Source organism: Capra hircus, chromosome 5 (assembly GCF_001704415.2).
Source record: "Capra hircus breed San Clemente chromosome 5, ASM170441v1, whole genome shotgun sequence".
Lineage (NCBI taxonomy): Eukaryota > Metazoa > Chordata > Mammalia > Artiodactyla > Bovidae > Capra > Capra hircus.
In genome coordinates, this window is record NC_030812.1 from 25,253,850 (window position 1) to 25,281,435 (window position 27,586).

At 53.3% G+C, this 27,586-nt stretch overlaps 1 protein-coding gene across 3 annotated transcripts; it reads right to left on the reverse strand.

The window, feature by feature from the left end:
* On the reverse strand, positions 60-27,509 carry PDE1B (phosphodiesterase 1B). 3 transcript variants are annotated; one of them, XM_018047636.1, is made up of 16 exons: positions 27,355-27,509; positions 27,145-27,267; positions 11,272-11,385; positions 9,929-10,111; positions 9,682-9,748; positions 9,237-9,353; positions 6,748-6,888; positions 6,230-6,330; positions 6,018-6,143; positions 5,799-5,900; positions 4,661-4,781; positions 4,276-4,357; positions 3,876-3,984; positions 3,364-3,494; positions 2,551-2,669; positions 60-2,097 (listed from the first exon to the last, which is right to left on the reverse strand). In XM_018047636.1, the coding sequence occupies exons 2-15, from the start codon at positions 27,252-27,254 to the stop codon at positions 2,566-2,568; spliced, it is 1,608 nt and encodes a 535-aa protein (XP_017903125.1). In that variant the 5' UTR covers positions 27,255-27,267; positions 27,355-27,509; the 3' UTR covers positions 60-2,097; positions 2,551-2,565. The 3 variants fall into 3 exon arrangements, with proteins under 3 accessions (XP_017903125.1, XP_017903126.1, XP_017903127.1); XM_018047637.1 differs by lacking the exons at positions 27,145-27,267; positions 27,355-27,509 and adding an exon at positions 15,765-16,696; XM_018047638.1 differs by lacking the exons at positions 9,237-9,353; positions 9,682-9,748; positions 9,929-10,111; ... (1 more) ...; positions 27,145-27,267; positions 27,355-27,509 and adding an exon at positions 7,575-9,226.

Consider the following 27,586-nt stretch of genomic DNA (forward strand, 5'->3'; position numbering starts at 1 on the left):
CTTTTCTCTCTCCCTTCTTGTCCTGCCTTCTCTGCAGCCCCCTCCCTTCTGCCCAACTGCCTCCAGGAAGGAGGGAAAAGGGAAGCTGAGCAGGAGCCTTGAGAAGGGAGGTGTTTTTCTCCAGCCCTACCCTTACTTTGCTGGGAGGAGAGGCCTTGGAACCCTAAGGCCTGGCCAGCTGTGATGGTGCTGTGCGCGCCCTCTGCTGGACAAAGCCAGGAACTGCACCCTGGCCCTTGGCCCTTGGGAAAGAGGGTGTGTTGCTTCAATGCCTCCTTGCCTGCCCTCTGAGACTTGGTGATTCCCAAGCTTCAGGATGTGTTCCCTCTGCAGCTGGGAGGAGACCACCACCCAGATTCCAACCTGTTAGCCAAGCTAGATTGAGGCCACGGGAGCCATTCACGAAGAGGTGCTTGCTGGGAACTGGAAAGGTCACCTCTCCCCTTGTCCTTGGCACTGAGGGGCCAGGGTAAACGACAGAAGCTGAGCAGAGGTGAATAACCTTTCTCAGACACCACAGCCAGGCCTCTCCTGCCCACCGCTTCTGCTTTTTCCAGGCAGTGGAGGGAAGGCAAGATTCACCCCTCTTTAGAAGAAGTGGTATGCTGGAGAGAATAAAAAGCGCTTCAGAAGTGGAAGGTCCCTTCTGCCAGCCCTGCTGCGCACCCTCGGGCAGAACCTCCCCTCTCTGGCCTCCGTATATAACAGGGCACACACAGCACCAGGGTTTTGTCCGCTTGAAGAGACTTTGCACGTGAAGACGCCCAGTGCACTTTCACCCGGCAAACAACACACACAGCCAGGCCTGGTCTCCTTTCTTTATTGACCTCTGGCTATAGCAGGGTTCCGAGAGACCGAGGACAGGGGTCAGTCACATGCGTCTCTACCCCTCTCTGGGTGGGGTAGGAGGAACGAGTGGCAGGTGGCAGGTCTCAAAGACCGTGGCTACGACTTCACACGCACAGGGCCCACTGTACAAATGCATGTCTGGTATTTACAAGGAAGGAGGAGGGCAGTCACTGGACTTGGGCCTTTCCTGGGACAGAGCGGGGCCAGAGGAGCCTGAGGAGAGGAAGGGGCGGGGGCCTGGCTGGGCTGCCGGCTGCCTTCCACCCGCCACTCCCCACTTGCCCCAGGAAGGGGCCTCCTGGGCCGGGGCTGGAAGGGCAGGACCCTCTCTGTCAGCAACGCAGGACTGCTGAGGACACCTCACCCTCCCCATGCGCCCTTGACCCCAACCCAGCTCTCCCGCCTGTGCTCTAGGATGCATCCTGAAGGTGCTCTGCTGGGGAGACCTCAAAGCACTTTACAGACATTGGTCGGATGGGAGCCTCCCGGCCCCAGGGGAGGGGAAGGAGGCGACGGGTTCAGGACTCGGCCAGAGCAGGTGACAGGTCCTTGAGGACCCCCCCCACTCAGCCCCCTCTCTGGCTCCTCCTCCCCCAGTCACCATTCCAGAATGGGAGGGAGGGAAGACCGCAGAGTCTGGGCAGGGGTGGGGGTGAAGCAGTGCAGGTCTGGGGTACAGAGGATGCCCCCATTCCCAGGCCCTAGAAAGGTGCCATGCCCTGAAGGAGCCCACGCCCCTCCCTGTGCAGAGCTCTGAAAACCCCCAGCTTCCTATCCTGTTCCAGCCCCTCCCAGGGGAGGAAAAGGGGAACCCAGACCTGCCAGCTAAGATCTGGGGTAGGGGGCTGAGGAAACCCCCAAAATGTATTGCTTAGAAACTTGGAGGCAAAAAGGATGGGGGAGGGCCCAGGGGGCTGGCATCTCTGACCCTCCCCCCAAGCCCTGGGAAACCTCCAGGAAGCTCCCCTCCAACCAGTCATCTGGCCACGGGGAGAGTCCAGAGGCAGGGGGATGGACACAGTGACCATTGGGAGCCCGAAGTTTCCCAGTCTTTCCACCAGGAGAATAAAGTGCGCCCCAATGGGTGTCGGGTGGGGAAGGGCCCTTCCCCCAACCCCACAATCTCTGGCATTCATCCTTCGGGTGGGTTTTCTGTTCCTCGACGTCCACGCTCCCTCGGAGCATATGGGGGAGCCAGTCCCGATGGATGGTGCTGATGACATCGAACACTCTGGACTCTGTGAGGACCTAAGGGAACAGAAGACCTCAGTGCTCTGATCTCTGCCTTCATCTCCAGCCTGCCTTACCTTCAGGCCCGCCCCCAATCAGCGCCCGGTACAGCTGCACAAAAAATGTCCTGCAGAAGAAGGGCACGAGGGGTACTGGAATGAAGTCATGCCCTGCTGAGCTCCGGAGCCTGGGGCCTGGCTGTGCCTCCCCTGGCCCTCACTCAGAGCTGCTCAGCCCCACCCCGAACTGGGGAGCTGCCCCCTCTCTTCCTGGAGGGCCTGCACCAAGAAGCAGGACACCCCTGTGTCCCACCTAGGCCCCGGCTTGGGCCTTTGTGTTCACTTCCTCCAGGTTCCCACCTGGAAGGAGCGAGGGAGAACCTCGCCTCTGCTGAAGCCCAGAGATGCCCCTTCCGAGAGGCCTGTCGGACGCCCGCCTCGCCCTCCTGCCCGCCCACCGCCACAGGCCCACCTGGGCCAGGCCCCGCTAGTCCAGATTCCCGTTCTGGTTGTGCTCGTCTTCGGCAGGGGAGGCGGGGGCCTCTTCCTCACAGGGGGACAGCTCGTCAATGGACATCTGGTTGGTGATGCCTGCAGGAGAGCGGGAAGGAAGCTGGGACCAGACCGAGCTGGATGTTTTCCCCAAACCCAAGGAATATGTGGAGAGAAGGGAGTGATTCTCACGCACCCCCCCCTTCCCTCAAGCTGAGCTACATTCACCTGTGCCCACCTGGGGAGAGGCTCCCCAGCCTTGCTAAAGTGCACAGCCCTCAGCCCCCACATTAAGGAAGAGATGCCTCAGCCAGGGCCACCTGGTTACCACAGCCTCAGGGCACCACTGGCAGGCCGCCAGTGTGCACAAGGCCCCTTGGGCCATGGAATACTGCTGTCCCTATCTTTCTCCAACCCCCATTCTAGAACATTCCAGGTGGGTCAGCCTGTGCCTGATCCCTTTTCCCAACTCGGGGAAAGCGTCGGACAAAGGGCTGCTTAAGGGGTTTCGGGAAAATGGACCCACTGCTGCTTTGGCTTCCCTGGCGGGTGGCTCAGGTGGTAAAGAATCCGCCTGCAACGCGGGAGACCTGGGTTCGATCCCTGGATTGGGAAGATACCCTGAAGGAGGGCATAGCAACCCACTCCAGTACTCCTGCCTGGAGAATCCCCATGGACAGAGGAGCCTGGCGGGCTACAGTCCACAGGGTCACAAAGACTGAGCGACTAGGCACAGCACGGTTGCTCCGTCAGCCGCCCTCCCGACAAGGCCTTATCCTCCCAGTGGACCCACCACTTGCCGCCCGTTCCTTCCATTTCTGCTTGTTCTCCTGAATGTATTTGGTCCAGGTGGAGCGGAAGCTGACCACATCAGGGTTGGGGTCTCCCACTTCTACATCCAGAGAAGGCTGGCGCCACTGGAAGCTATAAGCAGGACCCGCCCACATTGTGGAGGTGAGACCCCGCCCACCCCAGGATGGTCTTCCCAGCCCTCAAGAGCAGAGGGGATGGAAGCTTCATCCTTCTCTTTTCCCTCTGCTAAGTACCTCCCAGTTCCCACCCCTCTCCATACCTTGCCTTCTACTAGAAGGAAAATGAAAACAGCATTAGCCAAAAAGGCAGAAAAGACAGCTAATAGGAGAGGTTAAAATATGGTGGAGGGGGCGCGGGTGCAGGCCACGCCCTCTGCCCGCATCCTTTCGCCCCCACGTGTGGCCCACAACAGAGGAGTCACTGTTTCTCCACCTCCCCCACCAGTCAGTTCTCTCTGTGGGCCCTCAGGCCACCCCAGCCACCCTCACTCACCTGGGCTGGTTTTTAGACTTGGAGTCGTCGTCCCCGGTGGGCTGGACACTCTTCTCAGCCACATCAGTAAGCACAGAGAACGTGGGCTCCACAATGAAGTCGATGAAGCCTGCAATGCAGATAACACACGGACAAGGCTAACCTTGGGGGTGCGCAGAGGACTCGGCCGGCACGCCAGTGCCCCCAGCTGCACAGAACAGTCACCTGGGGCTCAAGAGCTCCCAGTGGGGGCAACCTTTGTGATGATGTATGTGACCCCAGAGAACTCCACCCCAGCCCTCCATGCTCCAGCAGAGCGGCTTGCCTTGACAGGAATGGGGACTGGGAGCTGTCTGACCTGGCCCAGCCAGCATCCTTGACTTTTCCCAACCCTCTCCTCCCTGCAGGAAGGGACACTCACCAATCTGGGACTGCGCCACGAGGGTGGAAGTGCGGTCACAGAGCGGAGAAAAGGGCAGGCCCAGCTCGGCCTCCTTGTCACCCTGGGGGAGCAGACAGGGCGGGGACTTATTTCAGTCTACCCGGTTGGGGTGCAGCTGCGGGTAGAGGGGCTGCCGGGGGAGAAGAGGGGGCTCTGTGCCTTTGACCTGGAAATGAGCCGCATGCAAATACCACTGCCAGCAATGACTGTTAAGCTTTTCGGAGATGACATTCTATCCCATGGGTCTGGGATCAGGTTGGCAGCTGCAGGCAGCTGAACAAGGAGCTGGAGGAGCAACGGGGAACTTGGAAAACATGGGGGAGAGAAGGCCCCGTGGACAGGGCCGGGCAAAGATGCCCCCTACCTGGCGGAAGAATTCCTCCATGAGGGCCTTGGTCCAGCGGCTGTGAACCGACCACTGCTTGGTGGGGTGGCTGATGTCAGCAGCATGAAGCAGCAGAGAGAGGGCCTTGGACTTGTCAATCCTGTCGGGGCAGGCGGCAAGGGAAGGGAGACTGATCGTTTAGGAAAAGGAAGCCTGGACCATTCCTAACTTCCCATCACACTCTCTCTCTCAGATCTAATGTCAAATACCCTCTGAGATGAGATATACACACACACACACACACACACACACACTTACATATGTATAGGAAACACCCCAAGCTCTCAGAATCAAAGGGCCCAGAATCGAATCCTCACTATACGCTTCACACACTGGCTGTGTGATGTGCAGCAAGTTACTTAAAATTTCCATATTTCATTTTTCCCAGTCCTAAGTAGAAATCAAAACAGGATCTGCCACAGAGAGTTGTTCTGAGAATTAAATGACATACAACATATAGGTATTTAGAATAGTGTCTGGCACCTAATAAGTGCTTGGTAGATGTTAGCTATAATTATTATAATAATAATTATTATTATGATTCGCCAACAATGACACGCTCTGACCCTGCCCACTCTCCCACACACAGATACCGTACATTAACACACACCTTCAGGACACACACAAACACAGTCTGTTCTCTCTTACATTCATATACTCCCACCCACTTTTAAGCAACATTAGATGTAATTATGACATTTGTTCTGTGTTTTTTTTTTTAACCTCACACAACTCTCCCAGTAGCCCTGTTAGAGCGGGGGCTGGCAGTGAGCTGTTGTGGAGGGGGGCATATCATTTTCACTTCTCACACATGGGGAAACAAGTCCAGAGGGTTGAATGATTTTCCATTACATTCTAGAGTATGCCTATCCTGAAGCTTCCCTGAGGACACCAATCTCAGACCCTCAGCTCTCCAGTAGTCCAGCTGCCTGAGCTGTCCACAAACCCAAGGCCAGGTGCGTACATCCGTCACATACACCAGATACCCTCAGACACCTGGAGCCAGGAGAGTTTCTACATCCTGGTAAAGACTTGGCACACTCACTGCCCTATGGATGCCCTCCGATTCACAGCCCCCTCACTCGCCTCTCCCCAGCCACACCCCACCAGAGGCCACCTCTCCAGCTGCTGCAATGCTGTCTTCATGGACTTCACTTGCTGGAAATGGCAGGACATGTCTGTGGCCAACACCATCTCGATGACCAGAGCTCGCAGCTCTCTGAAGGGACAGAACCCGAGGAGTGATCAGCACTGCTAGACAGGAGGCCTAGGGAGCAGGAAGAGGGGGCTGGGGGGAGGGGGTCTCCAGGGATGCCCTCGCCTGGCTTCTGCTCACACAAACTCATCCTTGGTGAGGTTAATGAAGATGTTCATCTCGTCGTCCTGCATCATTCGGAAAACAGAGCTGATGTGGTGATTCTCCAGCACTGAGCGGTCGTTGTACAGGATGGCACATTCCGACCTGCAAAGCACAAGGTCACCAGGCCCAGCCCTCTGCCGGCCACCGCTGCCCACCCTCCCCCGCCCTTCCACATCCCCACCCCTCACTTGGTCTGGATGTGGAAGCTGTTGGTGGTGCCAGTGTGCTCGTAGTCGTGGATGGCTGCAGCAAAGATGATGGCCAGGACCTCAATCTCCGACAGGCAGTGCTGGGAGAGAGGGACAGACGATGAGAGGGGGCTGACCCCCTGTCGGCCGCCCAAAGACCTCCACACACAGGCTGGACCGCTCACCCCAGCCCGTCCATTCTTCATGTTCAGCTCTTGGGCTAAATGCAGTCAGGTTTCTCAGCTCCCAGAACAGCCAAAGACCCTCTTCCATCCCTACTAACAATATTTCCTCTGCATCTGGCCACACAGCCCCAGCGCTGCCCAGGAAGTTACAGTCCACCCAGGAATTCTCTACAGTGAATAAGTCCAACCTGACTCTGTAAAGACTTTAGGATGCCAAAGAAGAGGACCCGAAGAGAGAAAAAAGGAAATGAGCATATTGACTGTAGGCTGGACTCCCCGATTCTGCAGCCATAAGACCCTGAATCCCAGAAGCGTGACCTCCGGGGCACCTACCACCATCCCTGTGCGGAGCAAGAAGCAGTGGACCGTCTGGGTGACGTCAGCTGCGTGGATCTGGTTGTGGTAAGGGTTCTTGTACTTCCCGTAGCCTGTCTCCAAGGCATCCAGGAAAGTCATCAAAAACACAGTGGGAATCTGCAGTGGCAGAGGGGCAACTGAGATCTGTGGAGGAGGTGCAAATGGCAGGCCACCACGGACAGAGGTCAGTGAGGCCCTTTCGTGAAGAGACGGCAGGGCTAGGGGAGCACTGGCCCTGCAGTGAACCGGGCTCGCATCCTGGCTCCACACTCGCTGGCTGCGTGACCTTGGGCAAGCCACGCGCCTCCCTGTGCCTCTGATGCTTAATGGAAGAGTGAAGATACTACCACCTACCTTGAATCTAATGAGATAAGTACAATACAAGGTACTTAGCAAGTGCTCTCCCAAGAGTAATTATTATTATTCCCCTGGAGATTTTTAAGAAGAGGAAAGAAAATTTCCCTCCTACTTTCCAATCACCCCACCCCATCCCCAAACCAATACCATGGAGAGGGGCTCAGAAGCAGGGGAAAGAATAAGAAGGCCCGGAGAGGACCCTCTAGCCAAGGTAGATCACCCCTACCTCTGAGAAGCCTTCCCCCACCCTCTGTCCACCAAACACACACACACAAACACACACACACACACACACACACACACACACACGCACGCGCGCGCTTCCCAGCGCCAGGAGCCAGAGCTCTATCGGGCTCAATCCTGTCTAGGTCTCTGCATATGCCCTGGGGCATGTTCACCTCTTTCAAAGGCCCAAGGCCCCCAGAGGGCAAGGCTGGTGTCTGTACCTGTCCCTGGATCTCTGGGGCTGCGAGGAGAGCAGGGTTCAGGGCTTGGGGAACCCTCTGTAGAGATGAGCAGCGGTGGTGAGACACAGAGGCCGTGCCCTAGTCAGTCAGACCCTAACATCCCCCACCCCCACCCCTGGAGGGCTGTGCCCCAAATTCAGGGAATTTTAAAGGACTGTTTCCATGACAACTGCCCTTGCTTTTGCGTTGCCATGGAGTCCCTGGAGGAAGGGAAGGGAAGGGGAGGGGCAGGAGAGGGGCCGGGTGCCCAGAAAGGGAATGTGGAGCTTAAAAGAGCTGCTCCAACTGGGGTCCCTACTGGGCAAGGACGCTAGAGCACGAAGACTCCTCTCTCTAACTGCCTTGAGGCAAGGCGATTTGGGGCTGGGCCAAGCCCAACCTGAGGTAGTGACTCTTGGGGTCCCCCAGAACCATCCTTCCTTGGTGTCTGGAGGAAGTCTGAGAGCCAGTTTGGAGAAATGTGAGCTGAGAAAAGTCTTAGGAAAAAGAAGACCCTGCTATTCTCTGTCCTGGAGAGGGCAGGATTGCAAAGAAGAAAATGAAACGGCAGAAGAACAGGCCTTAGGGAGGCCTGAAGAGAATCTCAGAGCATCCTACCAAAGTTCTGGGAACTCCCTTGAGAGTTGTTGGGAAAGGAGGAGCCAAGGGTCAAGGAAAGGCTCTCACACACCAGTACTCTGCTATAGTGAGGTGGAGGCAGAGGGTGGCAGGGACCCTTCCAGAGCCCTCTGGGAGGGCCTTCCTACTGGACTCCTTTGACCACCCCTCAAGCCCCCAAATGGGACATGGCAACCCGCTCCAGTATTCTTGCCTGAACATTTCCATGGACGGAGGAGCATGGTGGGCTACAGTCCATGGGGCCGCAAAGAGTCAGACACAACTGAGCGACTGAGAGCGCACTCATACATCCCCCTCAAAACACACACTTTCTTCTCCGACCTAACGTCTACTGTCACTCCACCCAAGTGCAGACCTAATATCCCCCTCATCCTCCAACTGCGGTTTCTCCACAAGGAAGTGATTTTTTTCCAGCCCCTGTTCCCCAAAGACGCTCTCTCCTGGCACAGGATCTGAAGAAGATTTTAATCCCATATTCTTCCCGGCCAGCCAAGCTGAAGAGCAAATGGAGTTCACACCCTCCCTCCCCTCCTCCAGCCCTACCTAGCCTTGCCAAGAGCTGATCCTTTCCATAAAATTCCTTGGACAGAGCCAGAGGGGGAGGGGAGAAGAGCCCCCCCCACCCCCCGCAAAAAAAAAAAAAAAAATGGAGAGACATTAGTCCTGCAGGGCACCAGCTGACAGCCTCTGGACCCCAAGCCTCCAGTGTCCACGGGCAGGAGGGCTGAAACAGGGGGCTGAATTGCTGCCAGGCTGGAGAGGACAAGTTAGGGGACAGAGCAGAGGAGGAGAGGGCAGAACCCTTGGCTGGATAGCCACGGGCTAGAACCTTCCCCTGGAAAGCAATACATGAAGCCAGAGGCTGGGACTGCAGCAAGAGGAGGAAAGGCCAGACTGCAGTGGGCACAGGGTGACTTCCCCGACAGTGAGACCAAGCCAGAGAGCCCATAGAATCTGCCTGTAGGAGCAGGGCAGTGGGAGTGGAGAACCCTGCCCAGAAGCAGAGGGAGGAGGCTGCCCAACCTTAAAGCGGCTGATGAGGTTGTGCCGAGTCAGCAGCTCAAAAACGATGGTCCTCAGGGCGTGGTCATCTGCTGCCCGGTTCAAGGAAAAGACATCAAAGCACCAAAGGTCCACGTTCTATGGAGAAACAAGGAACTAAGCAGGGAGACTCCCAAGAGGGACATCCCAGCAGCAGCAAGGGCTGCAGTTAGACTTCAAGGAGGACTTCCCAATGATTACAGACACATGGGAAGCAGGAAAATAAGTGGTAAACAGGCCTCTTTCTTCCCGGATATCATTCAGTATGGGAGTGACAAGAAGTCAGGAGTTTGGCTCTTAAGTGGGTCAAAGTTGTTTTGAGAACCAAGGAAATGACAATTTAAAAAGGAAGTAAAAATCACCCCATAGGAGTCTGAAAGTCCTGAGAACTATTCTGCACAGCCCCCAACCTTCTCCCCAGGATCACCTTGAGACAGTTGAGGACCGCAGTGGAGTAGGTGGGGCCCACAGAGGTGTAGGTTCTCCGGAACATCCTGAGGGAAAAGAAGGAAAGGAGCCTGGGAGTGAGGTCTGATCATGGGGTCTGATCAGGCGGGGCTGGGTGGCTGGGCCAGGGGTACATGGGCTGGTGATACAGTGGAGTGCTGAAAGACCCCACTGGGAAAGAGGGCCACAGCCAGGGGCCGAGGGAGGCAGGACGCGGCGAGCCTCACCGCTCCACGAAGATGCCAGCCTGCACTGCGTGCACAATGCTCCGGAACTTGGGCTTCTCTTCCGCTCGGCGGCCTTTGGCCCGGGTCTGCTGGGTGAAGGTGGAGGCCAGCCAGTCCCGCACCTCCGAAGGCACCGCGTCAGACCGCAGCTCCTGCAGCTCATCCTCCGTGTCCAGGATTTGCCTGAGGCCCCAGAGGGGGAGTCACAGAGGAAAGACTGCAGGTGCTTCCACAGGCTGGAGACCCTGAGCCCAGCCACACCCCACACCCTGGAAACTCTCACACCAGCCTCTCCCTTCGCTGGTCTTTCTTTTGGTCTCCCTTGTCTTTCTTTTGCTAAGCCTTTTTACTTCCGTTTCTCTATCTGATGTTGCCAATGATGAAACAGGTCACTATGTGAGAGTGAACACCCCAATTCTGGAAGCATTCAAGCAGCCAGTGGCATGGATATCACCTATCAAGGATGCTCCAGACCAGCAACACTGTCCAGCAGAAATAAAATGCAAGCTATATATAAGTGATTCGAAGTTTTCTAGTGCTTGTGTGCGTGCTAAGTTGCTTTAGTCACGTCTGACTGTTTGCAACCCCATGGACTGAAGCCCGCCAGACTCCTCTGTCCATGGGATTCTCCAGGCAAGAATACTGGAGTGGGTTGCCATGCCCTCCTCCAAGAGATCTTCCCAACCCAGGGGTTGAACCCAGGTCTGTTGTGTCTTCAGCATTGACAGGTGGGTTCTTTACCACTAGCGCCACCTAGCTCAAATTTTCTAGCAGCCATATTCAAAAGGTAAAAAGAAACAGGTGAAATCTCCTTAAATGATAACTTTCCTTTAACCTAATATGCTCAAAGTACTATCATTTCAACATGCAATCAATATATAATATATTAATGAGACATTTTACATTCTTTTTTCCAAGTCTTTGAAATCCAGCATGTTTTTCTACATACACATGCACATCTCAGCTCACACTTGCTACATTTGAAGCCTCACTAGCCACGTGTGACCCGGGCAGAGCAGGTCTGGAAGGCCTCTGCCCTGGGAAGAAGGTGAGGACGCGATGAGCTTTAAAGTCCCTGCCAGCTCTGGAAAGGTCTTCTCCTCCTGATAATCTGTGTTTGTCTCTCTCTCTGCAAGTCTGTTCCTCTGCCTCCTTATCTCTGCTGATAATCCTACCTACAGATCTATCTGTCCTCACTTCCCGCCTCCCTCCTCTGGCCCTGTCATGCGTGTCTATCCCCAGCTTTCTGTCTGACTCCCCGTCCCTGGATCACTGTGTCTAGCTGGCATCTTTCTCTTCTATGTGTGGGTTTTCTCCCCGCTGCTCCGCGTCACCACTCTCACCGAGTTTCATCTATATAGACGGCCTCCAGCAGAGAAGCTGTGTACTCCAGGTTTTTCTTCAGCTCCTCAATGTTTACCTCCCCGTTCTCCAACTGCTTCACCATGTAGCGCAGCCTGTAGGGGGATTGGAGGGGTGGGTACAGAGAACCTGCTTAGGCGCCGCTACCTTGTCAAAAGAACAGGATACCTCTAATAGGATGCGTGTTCCAGAAACAGCCACAGCCTTCTATAGCACATTAATCTTTCTAACAGAATAACAGCAGCTAATGTTTTTCATCACAGGCCATTGCCATCGCCTGTACTAAGTTTATCTACCCTCCAAAGTTAAACCCCAGGCTCTTCCACAGTCCCCACCCACCTTTGACCTCTCAACACCTCCCCTTTAGTCAGTGTTTCCTGAAAACTCTTGTTTAGATTGCCTGGGGCCCAGCAGAATTAGGCAGGTACAAGCCCCTGGGGTGATGTTTTGAGGATGATCTGTTTCATAGTCTGAATAACCAAGAGATGAAACTGCCTATTTCCCTCTGATAGAGGGCTTTGGGAACAACAGCCATCAAAAGGGCCCCAGCATTCTTTCATTATGTCTCTTGGTTTGGGCAGGGAGGGGGTACATGTCCACAGCCCCTCTGTCCCTTGCAGGGATGGCGAAGACACAGAACAAAGACCAATCTGAATGCTTTCGCCTGGCCTCACTCCATCCAGGCAGAGCTAATGGATTATGATTCCAGAATCCATCAACCGGGACAAAGCGCAAGATTAACCCCTGCCTCCCTGGTGTCACTCCAGAGAGAGCCTCTGGCAAAGAGTGACTGTACCCTTCCCCTACCTCTGCCGTGAGGCAGCTTCCCCCAGAGCCAAAGTGGTGAGGGTGGGGTCAGGGGTCTCACTTACTGGATGCTTTGCCTGAAGGGACCATCCCTCATATTTTGCACTCACGAATTCAGGGATTAACCGGGTGGTTTCTTCAAAGTCTGCTTTATGACTACCTGAGACCAGCCCAGGCAGTCATAGGTACACAAAGCTCTCTGACTTTAGGTGGTGATTTTAAAGAAAGCGATGAAACATCCCCCTCTGGCTCCTTCTCCCAGCTCTGCCCCACCCCACCTAAAAGCAAGGTGAGGTGAAACAGTGGCCAGCACAATTCCCCACTGAGAGGGGCTTCAGAAACCCAAGGTCACCCTATGAGTCAGGGAGAAAAGTATGAGTCAGGGACCAGAGGCTGAAATTAGCATCGATTCCCAGGGATGCTGGGGGAGGGAGAACAATGGCATTCCTGAACAGAAGCAGCTCTAGAATCCTGGGGTCTCAGCAGCTTTGGAATAGGGGCGCCCAAAATAGCCAGCCCCAGGAAGCATCACCGGCCAACTCTCACCCCAGGGACCAGCAGTCCTGGCCAAAGACAGGTCTGAATTGCAGATGAGGCAGAAAGGAAAGAGGGAAAATGGCGGGGAAAGAAGTTGGAGGAAAGCTGCAGCCTCCTCAGTGGGTTATCCTCAAACTGCACCCCCAGCCTCCCTGCTGCGCCTTCTCCACGTGAAAAGAGCAGGCAGTTCCATGAGGAAGAGCCCTGGTTCCGTACAGCCCAGCCCCAGCCCAGGCTTCACTAGGGAGGAGGCGCAGAGGCTGACAACATAAAGGCTTTCCAGCCAATAAGCTGGAAAGTGGCGACTGAGAGCCGACCAGGGATCACACAGCAAAGAGGTACCGCTGTCTCTAGGGCCCAGGCACAAGCTGGGGCTGCCCTCTCCCGGTCAGTCCCCATGGCCAGGGACACTCGAGTCTGGGGACACAACCCAGGAAGAAGGCCCCTGCTCCGATCTTTTCCCATCCCAGCCCTAATCTTCCACTTCAATCAGCCCTTTTTACAACGGAAAACTCTGCCCACTAGGGGTCAATGCCCACCACCCAAGTTCTGCCTTCTTTCTGGAGCCACCCTGGGAAACACACATCCTAGCACGGGCTCCCAAAGTGAGCAGCCAAGCCCACGGGTGCTCATTTGCATGTATTCGCATAATCTCTTAACAATGCTGCCAGCTCTACATTTTAAAAACTGCTTTCTCCTACATTATCTCCTTTTATCCTCACAATGGGCCTAGAGGGAGGGAGGGGGGGAAGGCTGTGCAACCCTATTTCCAATGCAGAAACGCAGGATCCCAGCACAGCTCTGGGAGGTAGAAACCCCACATTCAAACTTTTCACTTCCTCAATATGAGCCCTGGCCAAGTCACTTCTTCACCAGTGTCTACCAAAGTGTGGCCTATGGACCACCGGCATCGGAATCACCTGGGATACTGGTGAAAAATTTTATTCTGGGTCTCCCCACACACCTACTTCACCAGATTTTCTAAGGTTTGGGTCCAAGGATCTGTGTTTTTGACACACATCCCAGATAATTCTAACTCACCCTAAAGGTTGAGAATCTTTATTTTCAACCTTCAATTCCTTCATCTGTAAAATAATGAGGATTATAATAAACTACCTGTGGTGGTCACGTGGGCAGCACTAACCACCCCCCCCCACCGTGAAGAGCTGCTGCTTAGTAGCTCAGTCGTGTCTGATTCTTTTGCAACCCCATGGACCGAAGCCTGCCAAGTCCTCTGTCCATGGGATTTTCCAGGCAAGAATACTGGAGTGGGTGCTATTTCCTTCTCCAGGGGAACTTCCCGATCCAAGGACCGGACTCGCACCTCCTGCTTTGGCAGGCAGATTCTTTACCACAGAGCTATCAGGGAAGCCACCTGGGAAGAGCTGTTAATAAGAGAATTAAACGCAATAACGCATGCAAAAGGACTGGCATATACACTGAGGCTCTACAAACATGATGTGTATTAAAATTAACTGACCAGCATCATCCCTGCCCTACCCAGCTCACACCATACTCCCTTCGAATCCAGCAAGCATCTGCCTTCTTGATCCCAAGTCCAGGTGAAGAATGGAGAGCCTAATTTGGATGGAGGCTGGTAATTAGGAAGCCCTCTAGCAGAGGAAATGAGAGGATGACAATAACCATGATCTCTCCTTTATAATTACATACCACAATCACCTTACGGGGATGGTTATATGATTCGTCTAGGGTCACACAGCTTGTCTATCTCAATCAGGTTGGCCAGCCTAACACTCATTCTACTGGAGCCTAACTGTGCCCCAAACACCAAAAGTGAGGAAGGACCGCACTGCATCATAGCTCCTTCAGTGTCAGGCATCTGTCCTTCACGGGGTGATGTTGTCTGTGAACACCATCAGACTCACAGGAAACTGGGGGTGTCTTGATCGCACTCATGATGACTTGTCTGTCCTGGCAGCTGTGCTCAGAGCACACAACATGTGCTCAGTAAATGTTCACTGAACAAAATAAAAGGGAAAGGGGGCAGATTAATCAGGTGGGGGGCTATCTGCCAGTGCTCACAATTGAGATCTCAGCCTAGGGAGAAGAGCGTGGTTGTAGGCTGGCTTTCAACACACCCCTCCCCTCAAGTTCTGCCTCCACCTCTCGATCTTGTCCAGAAGTTCTTTTACAGCTCCTGTTGAAATCTGAACCCAACATGATCCAGATACCAGAAGGAGAGGGGAGGGACGGAAAGAAAGATTAAAGAATAAATTTGACAAGCGGGGTGTCCAAGGAGGGGGCCTGGACTCAGGCAGCTGGAAGGATCCAGGTGCTAAATTTCCCCCTCTTGGAGTTACATAACATTCCCTACGACACTTTCTGGCCTGGTGGGGGGGCCTCTCGGACTCTGACGCCCTTTAGAATTAGGATCTCCCCAGACCCACTCAAAGTCCTCACCTCGCCATTCGTCTGCTTGTATGGGTAGGATGCTGACCCCTGTCCAGTCCTCATCCAGACCTAAGGAAAACTGGAAGCTCCCTTCCCAAGAGTCCTCCCACTCCACTCCTAGCGCTGGTTCACCATCTCCACTTCTTCCTCCTTTACCTTCCCCACACCACAGGAAAGTCTCAGGGCCTGAACCCTGGAGGCCTCAGTCTCTCCCAGCTCTAGGTAGCCAGCTCGAAAAGGTAGCTTCTGGGCAGTAATAATCCCAATGCCCCAGACAAGCGCAGCTCTCCAGCCCCCATCAGATGCTCTGGTGATTTCCAAAGCCCCTTCCCACTACTTCTGGCACCCACACTCCCTGAAGGATCACTGTAAGTAGAGAGCTTAGGACAGAGTAGCCTCAAGCTAAGGGACTGGGAGTTGAAAGAAGAATCCTATCTCCCTTTTGTGTTTTTAAGACGAGATGAGGAGATATCGGAGGAATGTGAGGTCTTAAGAATGCTGGGGTTCAGGAGGGAGAGAAAGAGGGAAAATACTGCTAAGTCACCTGCCACTGCTTAGTCACACACACACACACACACACACACACACGCACACACACGCCCCCATATGGGACTGTCAAGTCTTGATCCTGCTCTTCTACCAAACTACAAGTAATAGACCCACAGCAGCCTGTCCTCCGGTCCTCCTCCTCCCCTCTCCCTTCCTCCCTGGAGCCTACCTGAGGATAGGACCCTGGAGGTGACTCCTCTGCACAGGAACAGGGCTGGCCATGGGAATCAAAGTTCTCTACTCCAGAGTATCAAAATGCTGCCCCCCCAGGCCCCTGGGCCCCTGAGGGGAGTGGTTCCCTTTTAGGCCCCTGACTTCCTTCTCTAGGTCTCAGCAAAAGTGACTGACTGACTGAACAGAGAGAATTTAGGGGAGGGGAACAGGAGGAGCCTAGCCGGAACGAGTGATGAGGCAGAGACCCAGCCCACAACTGGGTGAGAGGCCGCGGGAAAAGTTTCACATCTGAATCGGACTGAAAACAAGAATCTGTTCTCAGAAGAATCCCAGAAAGGACAGAAATAGCATAAGCCAGCCCCTTGCTCTGAGGAGGTGGGGCTCCTCTTTCGGGGGAAGGAAAGGGTTAGCAGGAGGCTTAAGGGGACAGGGACAGGGAGCCATCCTGACTTTGTCCTGAAGAGGAAGTCTGCAGTGGAGTGGAAGGAGCCCTCCAAGAGCGCCCCAGCTAGGCGAAAGCAGATTTGGCTCCCTCCCAGGGTCTTTTTTCCGGGGCCACTCTTCAAAATGAGCTTTAACCCACCTGCAAGGACGGAAGCAAGACAGGAAGAGAACTAGAAACTGCAGAAAGGGGGCCTGCTGAAGTTACGGATCCGGGTATCCTTACCCAGAGACCCGCTCAACAAGGAGGAAAGCCCCCACCCAAGCAGTGACTGAAAGTCAGGACTTGCTCATCGAAACGAAACCGAGAGGCTAGGAGTGTTGAATACTCCCAGCCCCAGTTTTCTCATCTGTCAAACGGGGACTGGGAAATAACCGTGAACTGACTGGAGAGAGGTCTTTCCAGCCCAGAGGCAGAAATGACGGGATAGCCCACGAAGAGCCTGCGGGACCAAGGCCCCCTCTCTCTCTTCCAAGCTTTACTCCCGCTCAGGTTCTAGGAAGGGAAGAACCCGGCCTCTGCGGTGCGGGGTGGATGTGCGCAAACAGCCCCAGCCCGCCTCCCGATTGGCTATGGGGTGACGTCACCAATACAAGCGCATGGGGGCTGCGATTGGTCAGCAGAGGGGCTGGGCGGGCCCTAGGAGAGCCCGGGTGAAGCCTAGCGCAGCCGGTGAAGAGGGTTCGGCGCAACTACAATCTCCTTCATCGACGCTCTAGGGTTGATGTAGGGGTGAGGAAAAGCGACTAGAGGGGATGAGTATGACAGAAGAAAGAGAAAAGAAACGGGCTAAGAGGCAGGATTTTATGATGGGAAGTCTTGCTTCATCGTCCACTGCACCCCTACCCACCAAAAGCAGGGAGAAACTAAAATACCCTGTCACTGTGCTATAGAAGGATTATAACCAAATGAAGTTTGGGGAATTACTGGGACGAGTGGAAGCTGGCTTCAGCAGCAAAGAGGAACGAAGGTTAAATGTCTACAAGGTTGTGTAAACTCTTGGTAGCCATGAAGCAAGTGTTTTTAGAGAGAAAGGACCTGGAACTGCCCCTCGGGGATGAAAGACAAGTCATTCGGCCTGCTCTGTAGAAAAGCTCGTTTGGAGAGAGAGAGACGGGGTGGGAGTGGGGGCAGATGGTACACCAGCAAACACCAACTCAGGGCAGTGTCCCCTCCTCACCTGACTCCAGGCCCAGCCCCCAAGCCAAGTAGGCTCTAACCCCAACCCTCCTACTGGAAGGTAGAGATTTCTTAAACTAGAAAAGCTCCAGAGAGGATATCTTGTCCATCCCTCTGCTCCCTTGCCCAGTAGAACCAAAACTAGTTGGACAAATAACGGCTTACCACATCACCCCAAGTACAGACATGCTGCATCACCCCAGTAGGCATCCCACCACGCTCACCTCACCAGCCTGTTATTAACTCTTCCTAATTAGAAAGGACATTGATCAACCACTGTCCCTTCCTGGGGGAAAAGGGTTCACACATACCCACTCACCCTCACATGAACACACATGCCACACTCTACTTCTGAGTTAAAGAGACTGAGAGCAAGAGCATAGATGTGATGACCCCAGCGTGAATTCTCCTCTAGCCATTAAATGTAGTTTTAAAACAGCAAGCAGCCCAACTGTCATGCCTCCCTCCTTGGTGTATCCGCACCCTTCCTCACCTGCCCTGAAGAACAGGAGTTGGGATAAGGGATGAGCAAAGCATAAGTGACTCTGCCCTTGGTCAGAAAAGAGAGGTGTAAGGGGTAGTGGCTGGAGGGCTGTTGAGGAATGGATTAACTGGCTGATCTAAAGGCTTAAAAATCTCAGAAACTGAAAAAAAAAAAAAATCAAGGAAATCATCTAAATCCAGTAGAAAGAGGATATTAATTAAGATCAGGAGATCTTGCCTGCCTTTTAGCACTATGTATGACCTTGAACAAGACACCCTGGGCTCCATTTTCCTTGTCTGTAAAATGGGTAAGTTCAAGCTTCATGGACTTCTCACAAGGGATCATACAAGAGCATTTGGGGAACTGTAAAGTGATGGGTGAATGCGAAAGAGTACCATTTAGTTTTTGTTTTTGTTAATTCAGCAAAGGTTCATTACAAGTGCTCCATGAACAAAGCCCCCTGTGCCCACCCTTGTACCCAGGGCCCCTGAAATAGAAAAGCCTGTATCCCCACCACCACCATTCCAGATGTCAGGGGCTCTTCCCTGGCTCCTTATTCCACAGAGAGCAGGGAAGCAGAAACTGGGGACATGCCGAGCACGGAGCTCCAGAAACCAGGAAGAGCCAGACCCCCACCTTTCCCAAGCACTGCCACACCCCTGGTTTCACATTGCTACACAGGCAGCCCTGGTTCGGGCGGCTGGCTGGGCACGGTGGCGGAGGTGGCTCCAGAGATAAAAATAGCCCCCCTAGTGACAGAGCTAGAGTGCCATCCTTGGAGGCAGCAATCCTCAGGTGGACACGGCAGCAGTGGTGCGAGCTCTCTAGGCACTGGGCAGAGGAGCTGGACGGAAGGAGGGTGGAGAGGGGATGGGCAGCACCTGGGAAGGGGGGTGGGTAGTGGGGGAAGAAGAGAAACCTGACAAGTGGAGCAAGATGGGGGGGCGGTGGCAGGAGAAAGGGACAGGAAAGGAGATTTGAAAAGTGCTGCAGAAGAATGTTTGGGAAACACTGAGGAAGAGGGAAGGGAGTCAACTCACACACACACGTGTGTGTGTGTGTGTATGCAGGCAACTCCCCCTCTGCCTCCTGCCTAGAACCGTTTCTAACAGGTGTTCCTTGCAACAGCCCGGCCCAGCTCAGATCAGTGAGGAAGTGGGTAATCTAAGTAGCTAGAGCCTTAGCCCAGAATAATAAGAACCCAGACATCCCAGCTCCCTGCCCAGTACACAAATGAGTTACCTCTCCCTCCGGCTTCAGCCCCTGAAAGAGGGAGGAAAATAGGAAGGTGGGCAGGAAGGTGAGGGGAAGACTCAGAACTCTGAACTTTGAACCCAGCTCAGAACTCTGGCTCTGGTTCACTTGGCCACACCTCTTCTCCCTCCCTGCACGATTTAATTCTGCTCATTAACCACCTCCACATGGACCACCCCACCAGCCCTCCGAACCACATCCCAACAGATGTTCCCAGCAGATGCCCTGCTTCTGGGGAACCTAACAGATGTTGAAGGTGGCCTGAGATGGGAGAGCAAGTTGGAAGCTTGGCAAGGGACTGACTGCCAGGGCTATGGGAGTAGCTCTAAATTGTGGATCAGCAGGATTTGAGTCTGGTCCCAGCTCTGCCCCTACTTCACCAACTATTTCTGGGCATCAGTTTCCCTCTCTGTAACACGATATGGTTCTCAGAGTCAGTGCCTGGGTTGGAGACACTAGGAAAATAGGGTGCCTGAGTAGGAGTTTATCTTTTTTGACTGGCTCACTGCTTCACCCAACTTAGCCCGAAACTGATGCTTTAAAGGAAAAGTGTGGCTTTCTTCTTTATCCCAGGGAGATTACATTCTAACCTCCATGAACTTTCCAGGAAGTTCTCCTGCATGTCTATCTTCAGTCCATCTTGCTTCAGTGAAAAGAACAGCATATTTTCTTGGCATTTCATAGAATATAAAGGAAGAGAACAGTCAGGACAAAGAAGTATTTGGGATGAGTCTGGTGCAATTTGATTTATTATAGTTCTCTCAGACTGGGGTTGCTAAAGCTACTGCTTGTAGACAGGAGGCTGGGGTTTAGGGAGCCTGGCAACACTGTCAGCATGCGTGCTCACTCAACCCGACAAGTTTCCAAACAAGGTGGGCACAGAGGCGAGAACTGGGAGGATGGTGCCAAGTTAGATGTACAAGAGCTGATGAACAGAGAAGGAGAGAAGCCAAGGAATAGGAAGGAAAGAAGCTTCTCTGGCCCCCAGGTCCTGCCTGCCAGAGAATCATTAAGCCCCCCTGGAAGGCAAGCTCCCTTCTCAGCCTAAACAGTGCCAACACCAGCTGGCCGCCTAATCATCCCACTGCAGCCACTGTAATTATTGGCAAGTCTGACTTCTCCTTGCAGCTGTGGAATCAACTGACCTGGGGACTTGGCTGAAACCAACATGGTACCACCTGAGCACCCTCTTTGCAGCTTTCCTCGCAGCCTGAGCCCCCAGGCCTCTCCCTGGATATGCCCTTTTCCCCACCACACCTGCTTAGCCATCAAAACCCCATCCCAGCTCCCTCAGTGGGCTTCTGCCAGGTCTGGGATGCTGAAGCTATATCCTAACCTGCTCTTTTCTTCCCAGACAGGGAGAAGATGTAGTAGAAGATGCTGAGGGGAGAGGAGCCTCTGTAGGACTGGGGACGTGGGGGACAGAAGGGCGAGGGCTCTGGCTCTAGGGACCTCCCTGCAGTGGGCGGGTCACAACTCACTTTTCTACTTTTCCCTTCTGAGTAGGCCTTTTTCCCCCTGAAGTCTCCTCTTGGCCTCACTCACTGTTCCCAGGATTCTCTCCCAGTTCTCTTGGACCATTAAGTCTTCCTCCTTTAGGGGACAATCTCATTATCTAACAACTTCCAGTCTCCCAGTGGTCTCGCCTGCAGCCCACCTGCTGCCCTGGTTCTGTCCCCCTTTTCCCTGCTGCTGTCCTGGGGACAGCTGGAAAATAGCTACTCAACTTCTGTACCTGTGAAAATCAGTCCCCTGAGACTCAAAGGCAATTACCTGGCTTTCTCCCTAGAGGAGCTGGGAGGATGAGGTCACTGAGAAGGCGAAAGAAAGGCCTTGTAGAATACAGGAGTTGAGGCTGGACTCCTAAGGTGGCCTCAAAGTGTGCCTGCAGCAAACTTGCCCTGAACCATCACAAGGACACCTGGGCCTGGAGAAGCCCCACCCCCGGGGTGGGCAGGGATATTTCCAGACTCCTGGCCAGGGTGAGTGGGGACTAGGAGCACGGAAGGCCAGAATGAGGGGGTAAGCCGAAGGGCACAGGGAGACAGAGGAAGAGGGACACGAGAGGAGAGCACCATAGTGCCCGGCAGAGAAAGAGAAGCCAGAGAGAGATGGAAACAAAGGCGGGAAAGGGCAGAGGAAAAGATGCAGGAAAAATCAAAGAGGGAAACAGAGGGAGCTGAACAGCTGAAAACAAGTCCTTGATGATCCCTTTAAAGACACAATAAGAGGAAAGATCTCTCTTGAGTTTCTTAGTTCCTCTGTCCCAGTCTGATGGGGGTGTATGAAAAATAAGAGAGGAAGATGTGAAAGAACCCCTGGCTTGCATTGACTTCAGGAGCTCCCTGCACAGGGGGGCAAGTGGAAAGGGTCTAGAGACATCCACGCTTCCCTCCCCCTGGGTCTCTCACCTAGCCTTCCAATTCCAGCTTCATCCCCAACCTACTGCACCCTCCTCCTGGCAAAAGTGCTAACTGCAACCTCAAATGTGGGATCTCCATGGTCTTTTTAACCAGCCTCCAGGGCAAGCAGAGTGGTAGTTGGGTTCCAAGGGACTACACAGATTCTTTAAAATAGAATGTGTCATAGCTGATCATATCACCCCAGGCCTAGAGACTTAGGATAAATGCCAGAGGGGAATTTCCCCAGTGCTTTTGGAACTCACCAACAGCAGTCCCTAGGTGCCCTGCACCCACTACATCTTACAAGGGCAATTGCTCCATCCACTTCTAGTTTGCCCAGCTGAAAAAAAAGATGATAGAGAGTAAGTCTGTCATCTTTTCTTTTGACCTTAGAAGACCACGCCTTTTGTGGGACAGCCCTCCTCCTAGCCCACCCAGCCTCCTATTCTCTAAGCTCAGTCACCTGCCTCACCTTCTCCAACCACTCATCACCAAGACTCTTCCAAATCAGGCCTCAGACGCCAGGACTCAAACCTACTATATCATTCATATTCCTGCCTCTTGAATCTTGATTTTTCTCATCATCCAAACCAATGACTGCCCATTTATTACTATGCTGCTGCCTCTTCACCCAGCAAGCTCTCCCAGGCTGAAAGAGCATCAGAGTTTATCATTTAAAAACCACTTTCATATGGATGATACCAAATAAAGAACAGGGATGCAGAGAGACTATGTGACTTCAAGATCATGCAGCTAGCCTTTGGCAGAGGGGGAACAGGAACTCGAGCCTCCCAATATTCCCTCTGCCCCTCCACTGCCACCGCCCTGCCTCCCCGGTCTCTCCCCTGAAGCCACCTATTCTGACCAGAGGTTGGTGAAGTTCTTCCACTGCTCGGAATTTGAATTCCCCCTCTCTCTGCACATCCCCGTCAGCTTACTGCAGGAATTTTCCACACTCAACCATCAAGAGATGCCTCATTCAAGACAAAGTTGACGGGGGAAATAGAAACCTCTGATGGGAGAGGGGATATAAAACCCAGGGAGGAGGGGTTCCCTTTGCCAGGGTTGGAAATAAAGGAGGAAGGGGCGATCCAGGGAGGAAGGAACTAAAAACCGTTCCCACCAAGGCCTCAGAGAAATGATGCTTCTTCTCCAGAGGCCCAAGAAGCCACCGTTTATCCTGCAGTCTTCATGGCAGCTCCACAGCCATGTGCAGAGAAAGAAGGAGAGCAGCACAAAAGGAGCCACAGAAGCTCATTCCGTGGGGCACACCCAAAACGGGGGCAAAAGCTAGAAGACGCCAGTGAGACGTCCAGTCCGGCCCTTCGGCTGCTTTCTCCTGCGCATTTGCTCTCCCCGGGATTGTCCAAAAACCTGAGCGTGTCACAGACACATACGCAGATCACACATATATATCATTCCATTACCTAGACACACTCACATGCACAAATACATCATATCATTCATACATAGGGCAATGTCGGGTATTCAGGTAAGTGCATATTTATTTTCACACATACTGTTTCTAAACGTACAAACAAAGAGACATCATTATGGAGCTCTGATGTCACTGGCTGTCCTTGTCAGACACATCAGCCTTTACCTAGATACACCAGATACATACGTAGACATGTCAGGCATTCACAGTTTCATTCTGATACATCTTGTTCACATACCCAGATTGTTTCTGTAACTCCTTCAGTTCCAGGCTCTGTTCGGAGGTCCTCAAACCCCACCACTTTTGAGCATCACCCTCTAAAAATAATAACAAAACCAACCTCTCCTTTTCTCCAATTCCCATGCCTACTCCCCTCCCCCACTGGACACAGGAACACACGCACCACAGAATCAGAGACAGAACTGGGCTCTGTGACATATACAGGTATACTCATTCATTCACGTGTTCATTCCTTTAATTAAGAGCAATTATTGAGTGCCTGTTATGTTCTGGGTAGCACACTAGATTCCGATGCAACAAAGATGGGTAAAAATAATCCCCGACTGTGTCCTTGCTCCAGCTCCCCTGAAATGACCTTGAACCATAGCTTAGGACACTGAGTCTAAACCATGGAAGCCTGAGCGTGCACCATGTGGAGAAAGGAAAAGAGAAAGGGATTGTTTTATACTATCCCAAGGAAGAGGGAAGTTTGTCTGTAAATTTTCAAAAGAAACTGGAGCAAAGAGAAGAGAGTGAGGCTTGTACTATCCTGAGAGGGAGAGAGAGACTTCATATATGTCCTTGTACTGTGTATACCCCCCTCCAAAGTAAGCGATAAAGCAGAAACCAGAATGGTTGAATTTTACCACTTGGGTGGGTGTCATAAAACAAGGAGCAGGGGGCCTCCCCTACTCTCCACTCTCTGTGATGGCGTTGAACCATATGACAAGCTCCACAGAATCAGGGACTGGGTCCATTTTGCCCTCCACCATATCCCCGGCATCCAGCACCTCACCTGCCCCACAGGAGGCACTCAATTAAGAGCTGTTGGATGAATGAATGAGCTAAGGATGGCAAACAGATCTCCACTCATAGTTTTTCTTGTTTTGCAAAAGACACCGAAAAACCTTTCCATTTCTACTGGCCCTCCCCCACATTCCTCAAGGCTCTCTGGTCTCAGAGAAGAGTGGGCAGACTAGCCCAGTCCTTCATCTCAATGTTAGAGATGCTGAAATTTGTCCTGGTTCACCCATTATCCCTGAAGTGCCTCGCTCAGTGTCTCTCATGCCTCAGCTTACGAATCGGCTTAGTTAGGAAAATTTCCCCTAGGTAGAGGTGAAATCCAACAGCTAATATGCTCCAGATTCTGAATTTATCTTTGGCAGAGTGCTAGTATGGAAAATAGAATTCCTGGATACCCTTCCCAAGAAGAAATTGCCCTGCACAATTATATTCATATGGGCTTTTTTAACCAGAAGAAAAAATATCAGGCCCAGTTTCCCTGAAGAGACCCTCAACGTCCCAGATTAGAAATTAAAAGGGTAGTTGGGATGGAGGAGATAGGACATGTTAAGCAGCAGAATATATATATTCCATCTGTCTTCATTTGACTCTGTGCGACCCCATGGACTGCAGTCTGTCAGGCTCCTCTATCCATGGGATTCTCCAGGCAAGAATACTGGAGTGAGTTGTCATTCCCTTCTCCAGGGGATCTTCCGAATCCAGGGATCGAACCTGGAATCTCCTGCACTGCAGGCAAATTCTTTACTGTCTGAGACACCAGGGAAGCCCGTTCAGCATCTAGTCCTGAGATAACCATGCCCATCTCCCTGCTTCCAGACTCCATAGCCCCTTCCCACCTGGGCGTTTTTGGGTACAGGTGATGACTGGGGTGGGGGTGGGAGTTCTATTTCTATTTAAGGTGGAAATGCCCTCTTTGCTCACCTCTTCAGAAACCACTCAACCCTGAGAGCTGTCTCCCTCTCCTACTCAGCAAAAAAATCCTCAATCCTTTGCTTTCCCTTCATCTGACTGGCAAAGCCTCCCCAGGATTCAAACAGGGCCAAATCCAGTAAGCTATCAACTTCAGATCTCCCTTGGTATCAAGATCTTCCTCTGCTTTGAGACTGGGACTCTATCCTTGGTAATTAATATTGAGGAGATGGTACTTCTCTGGATAAGTTATGACAAGTAGCTGGCACTCTTAAGGACCAGACTGCTGAAGTGAGTGAAAACCAGAACAATCTCATCAGTAAGATTAGTGATCCTTGTCCACCGTGATCTCCTGCAAGGATGTCTCAGCTAACAGGCTCTGTAGGGGCAGCTGCCTCCACTCCCTTCCTGCCCTGGGTGTCAGTGCCTCCTTCTGAGGGTCCTGTTTTCTTGCCATAGACCACTTCTCACCCTAGAGGAAGCAACTGCAATCTGCTTCCAGAAAAGCTTCGTGGTTAGAAAGGTGTAGGAGAGAGTGAAATGGGTAGACCCACCTCTTTTGCAGGGCCCCTTACCTGGAACAGAGGCAAGGGAAAGATATGATGAGCCACTCGTGCTGTGGGAAAGCACCCTAGGATGCTTGGGTTCTCCTATTTCTAGACCCTGAGGTCGCTTCTTTGCCTTTCAACCACTTCCCTACCTACCCTTCTTGCCAGCTTCGTTACCATCAACAGAGCAGGGTTTTCTATCAAGAATCACCCGGGTGCTCCTCCCAACAAAAATTGATTCAACCCGATTTTCCATTTCTTCATCCCAGAACCTCATTCCAAGGATTCACGGAGCCTGCAAGTTGCCCTGGCCAGAGGCAGCAAAGGAGGGGACCAAGAAGCACATTTGGATTCCAAGCCTTGTTGCCCAATGTGCCTCCATTCTCCCTAAGGCCTTACTAAGCAGCTGGTATGTAAATCAGACTCACCAGCCCAACATAAAGGCATCATCTTATCGCCACAGGTGAAGTATTTTTAAAACAACACAATCATAAGCATCTATCCATATTCTACCCCCATCTCTCCCTCTGCCGGAACCTAGAAATGAAAAGCTTCAGTGCTCACAATTGAGAATATTGGGGAGCAACTGCGTGTTGAGGCTGTGTTCCCTGTATTTCCTCACCAAACATCTGCAGCCTCTCTCGTAGGGCCATGGGGAGTCATAGCAGGGAGAGCAGCACTTTCTCTTGTTTTCTGGTTAAGGATCAACAGACTGCAGAGATTATCGGGTGGCAGCTGACAGAGAGATAAACATGGTACATGGCTTGTCTTTGAACCAATCCTCTTCTTCTCTGATAAGCAGGAAGAAAACTTCCTCTCCTTCCCTAGAACTGGAGTATGGGACACCTGAATCTTTCCCTTTCCCATTTATTCCTCTCCACATGCCCTCTTCCTGCAAAAATAAGAAAAGATGCCTCGATGTGCTTGGAGATCCTTGGGAGACCCTACAGTGACAAAAAGGCTTTGACAGTTATTGCCCCAGTCAACCAATCTCCCCTCACCACCACCCCAGCTCCCAGGCTGGGGCTCTGCACCCTCTCCCCCAGGACAGGGTTGCCCCCTTCTCTAGATCCTAGGTGGGTCCCCCATCATTAATATGCAGAGTGTGTTTCCAGGCCCCAAGAGAGATGAACAGCTCAGGAACGGGGCAACCGCACACCCCCTACCCTCTGTAGGATGCAGGAGGCAGAAACCACCAATCCCAGCCAAGATTCGTATGACCCACAGGTTGGCACAAGTATCCCCATGCACTGGACCTGCATCTGTGTGCAGTCACTCTACAGACCTCTCTGTGACCCTGGGACACTCATGCACACACATGTGATGTGCCTCACATCTACCCAACCCTGGATACTCACACATGGATACGTGTGAGTCAGCCTGGCACCTCCTGAAAGCTGCCCGTCCGCAGCCCTGCCAACACCGCAAATATTGTGCCGCCTCTCTGCGCGGCATGTGTCACCCGGGGGTCTGCAGGCACCTCGTTAGCTCTGCAACTCCTAAACCCTCTCCAAGCGGCCGGCTTGCTGTGCACATGCCTTGCACATGTGGCCTGGCCACGCGTGTCCGGGCAGCTTATGTCCTCGCACCTGCCAACATGTGTGCCCCAGAGAATCCACCGGCCCGGCTCCAGCTACACCCCCCACCCTCTTTCAGGCTCCCTTAGATCCCTTCCCCCCCTCGCCCGGAGACTCACAGAGACCGGAGCTTAATCCACATCTTCTTGCTGGGGGCTGACTTCAGCTCCAGGGGTGAAGGGCAGTCCGACTCTAGCATCTCGGGAGGGCTGCGGGGGGACAGCTCCATGCTCAGCCTCCGTCTACGGAACCGAGGGAGGAGACAGCACCGCGGCTCAGCTCAGCCCCCAGCTGGCAGACCCGGGCCCCCCAGCCCAGCCCCTTCCCACCTGCGGCTGGCAGGGACCAGCCAGGCCGGGGTCTCTAAGGCTCGGCCCAAGCCCGCAGAGCTGCAGTTCGTGCGGCTCCTCCTCTCCCGCTGCCCAGCCGAGCTCTGGGCTCCCAGTCCGAGCTCTCCGCGCCGCCGCCGCGCGCTGCCGGAGCCGCCTCCTCGCTTCTCTCCTCCTCCCCGGGCCGGCTTCCCCTCCCTCTCTCCCCCTCCCTTCTCCTCGGCCTGCCGGC

What these genes read in the sequence shown, in the direction of transcription:
- PDE1B (XM_018047636.1), bottom strand. Translation starts at nt 27,254, where the DNA reads ATGGAGCTGTCCCCCCGCAGCCCTCCCGAGATGCTAGAGTCGGACTGC. An exon ending in GTCTATATAGATGAAACTCG is followed by an intron (nt 10,112 to 11,271) that starts GTGAGAGTGGTG and finishes CTGGGGCCTCAG; the next exon opens with GCAAATCCTGGACACGGAGG. An exon ending in CGTGGCGCAGTCCCAGATTG is followed by an intron (nt 3,985 to 4,275) that starts GTGAGTGTCCCT and finishes TCTGCATTGCAG; the next exon opens with GCTTCATCGACTTCATTGTG.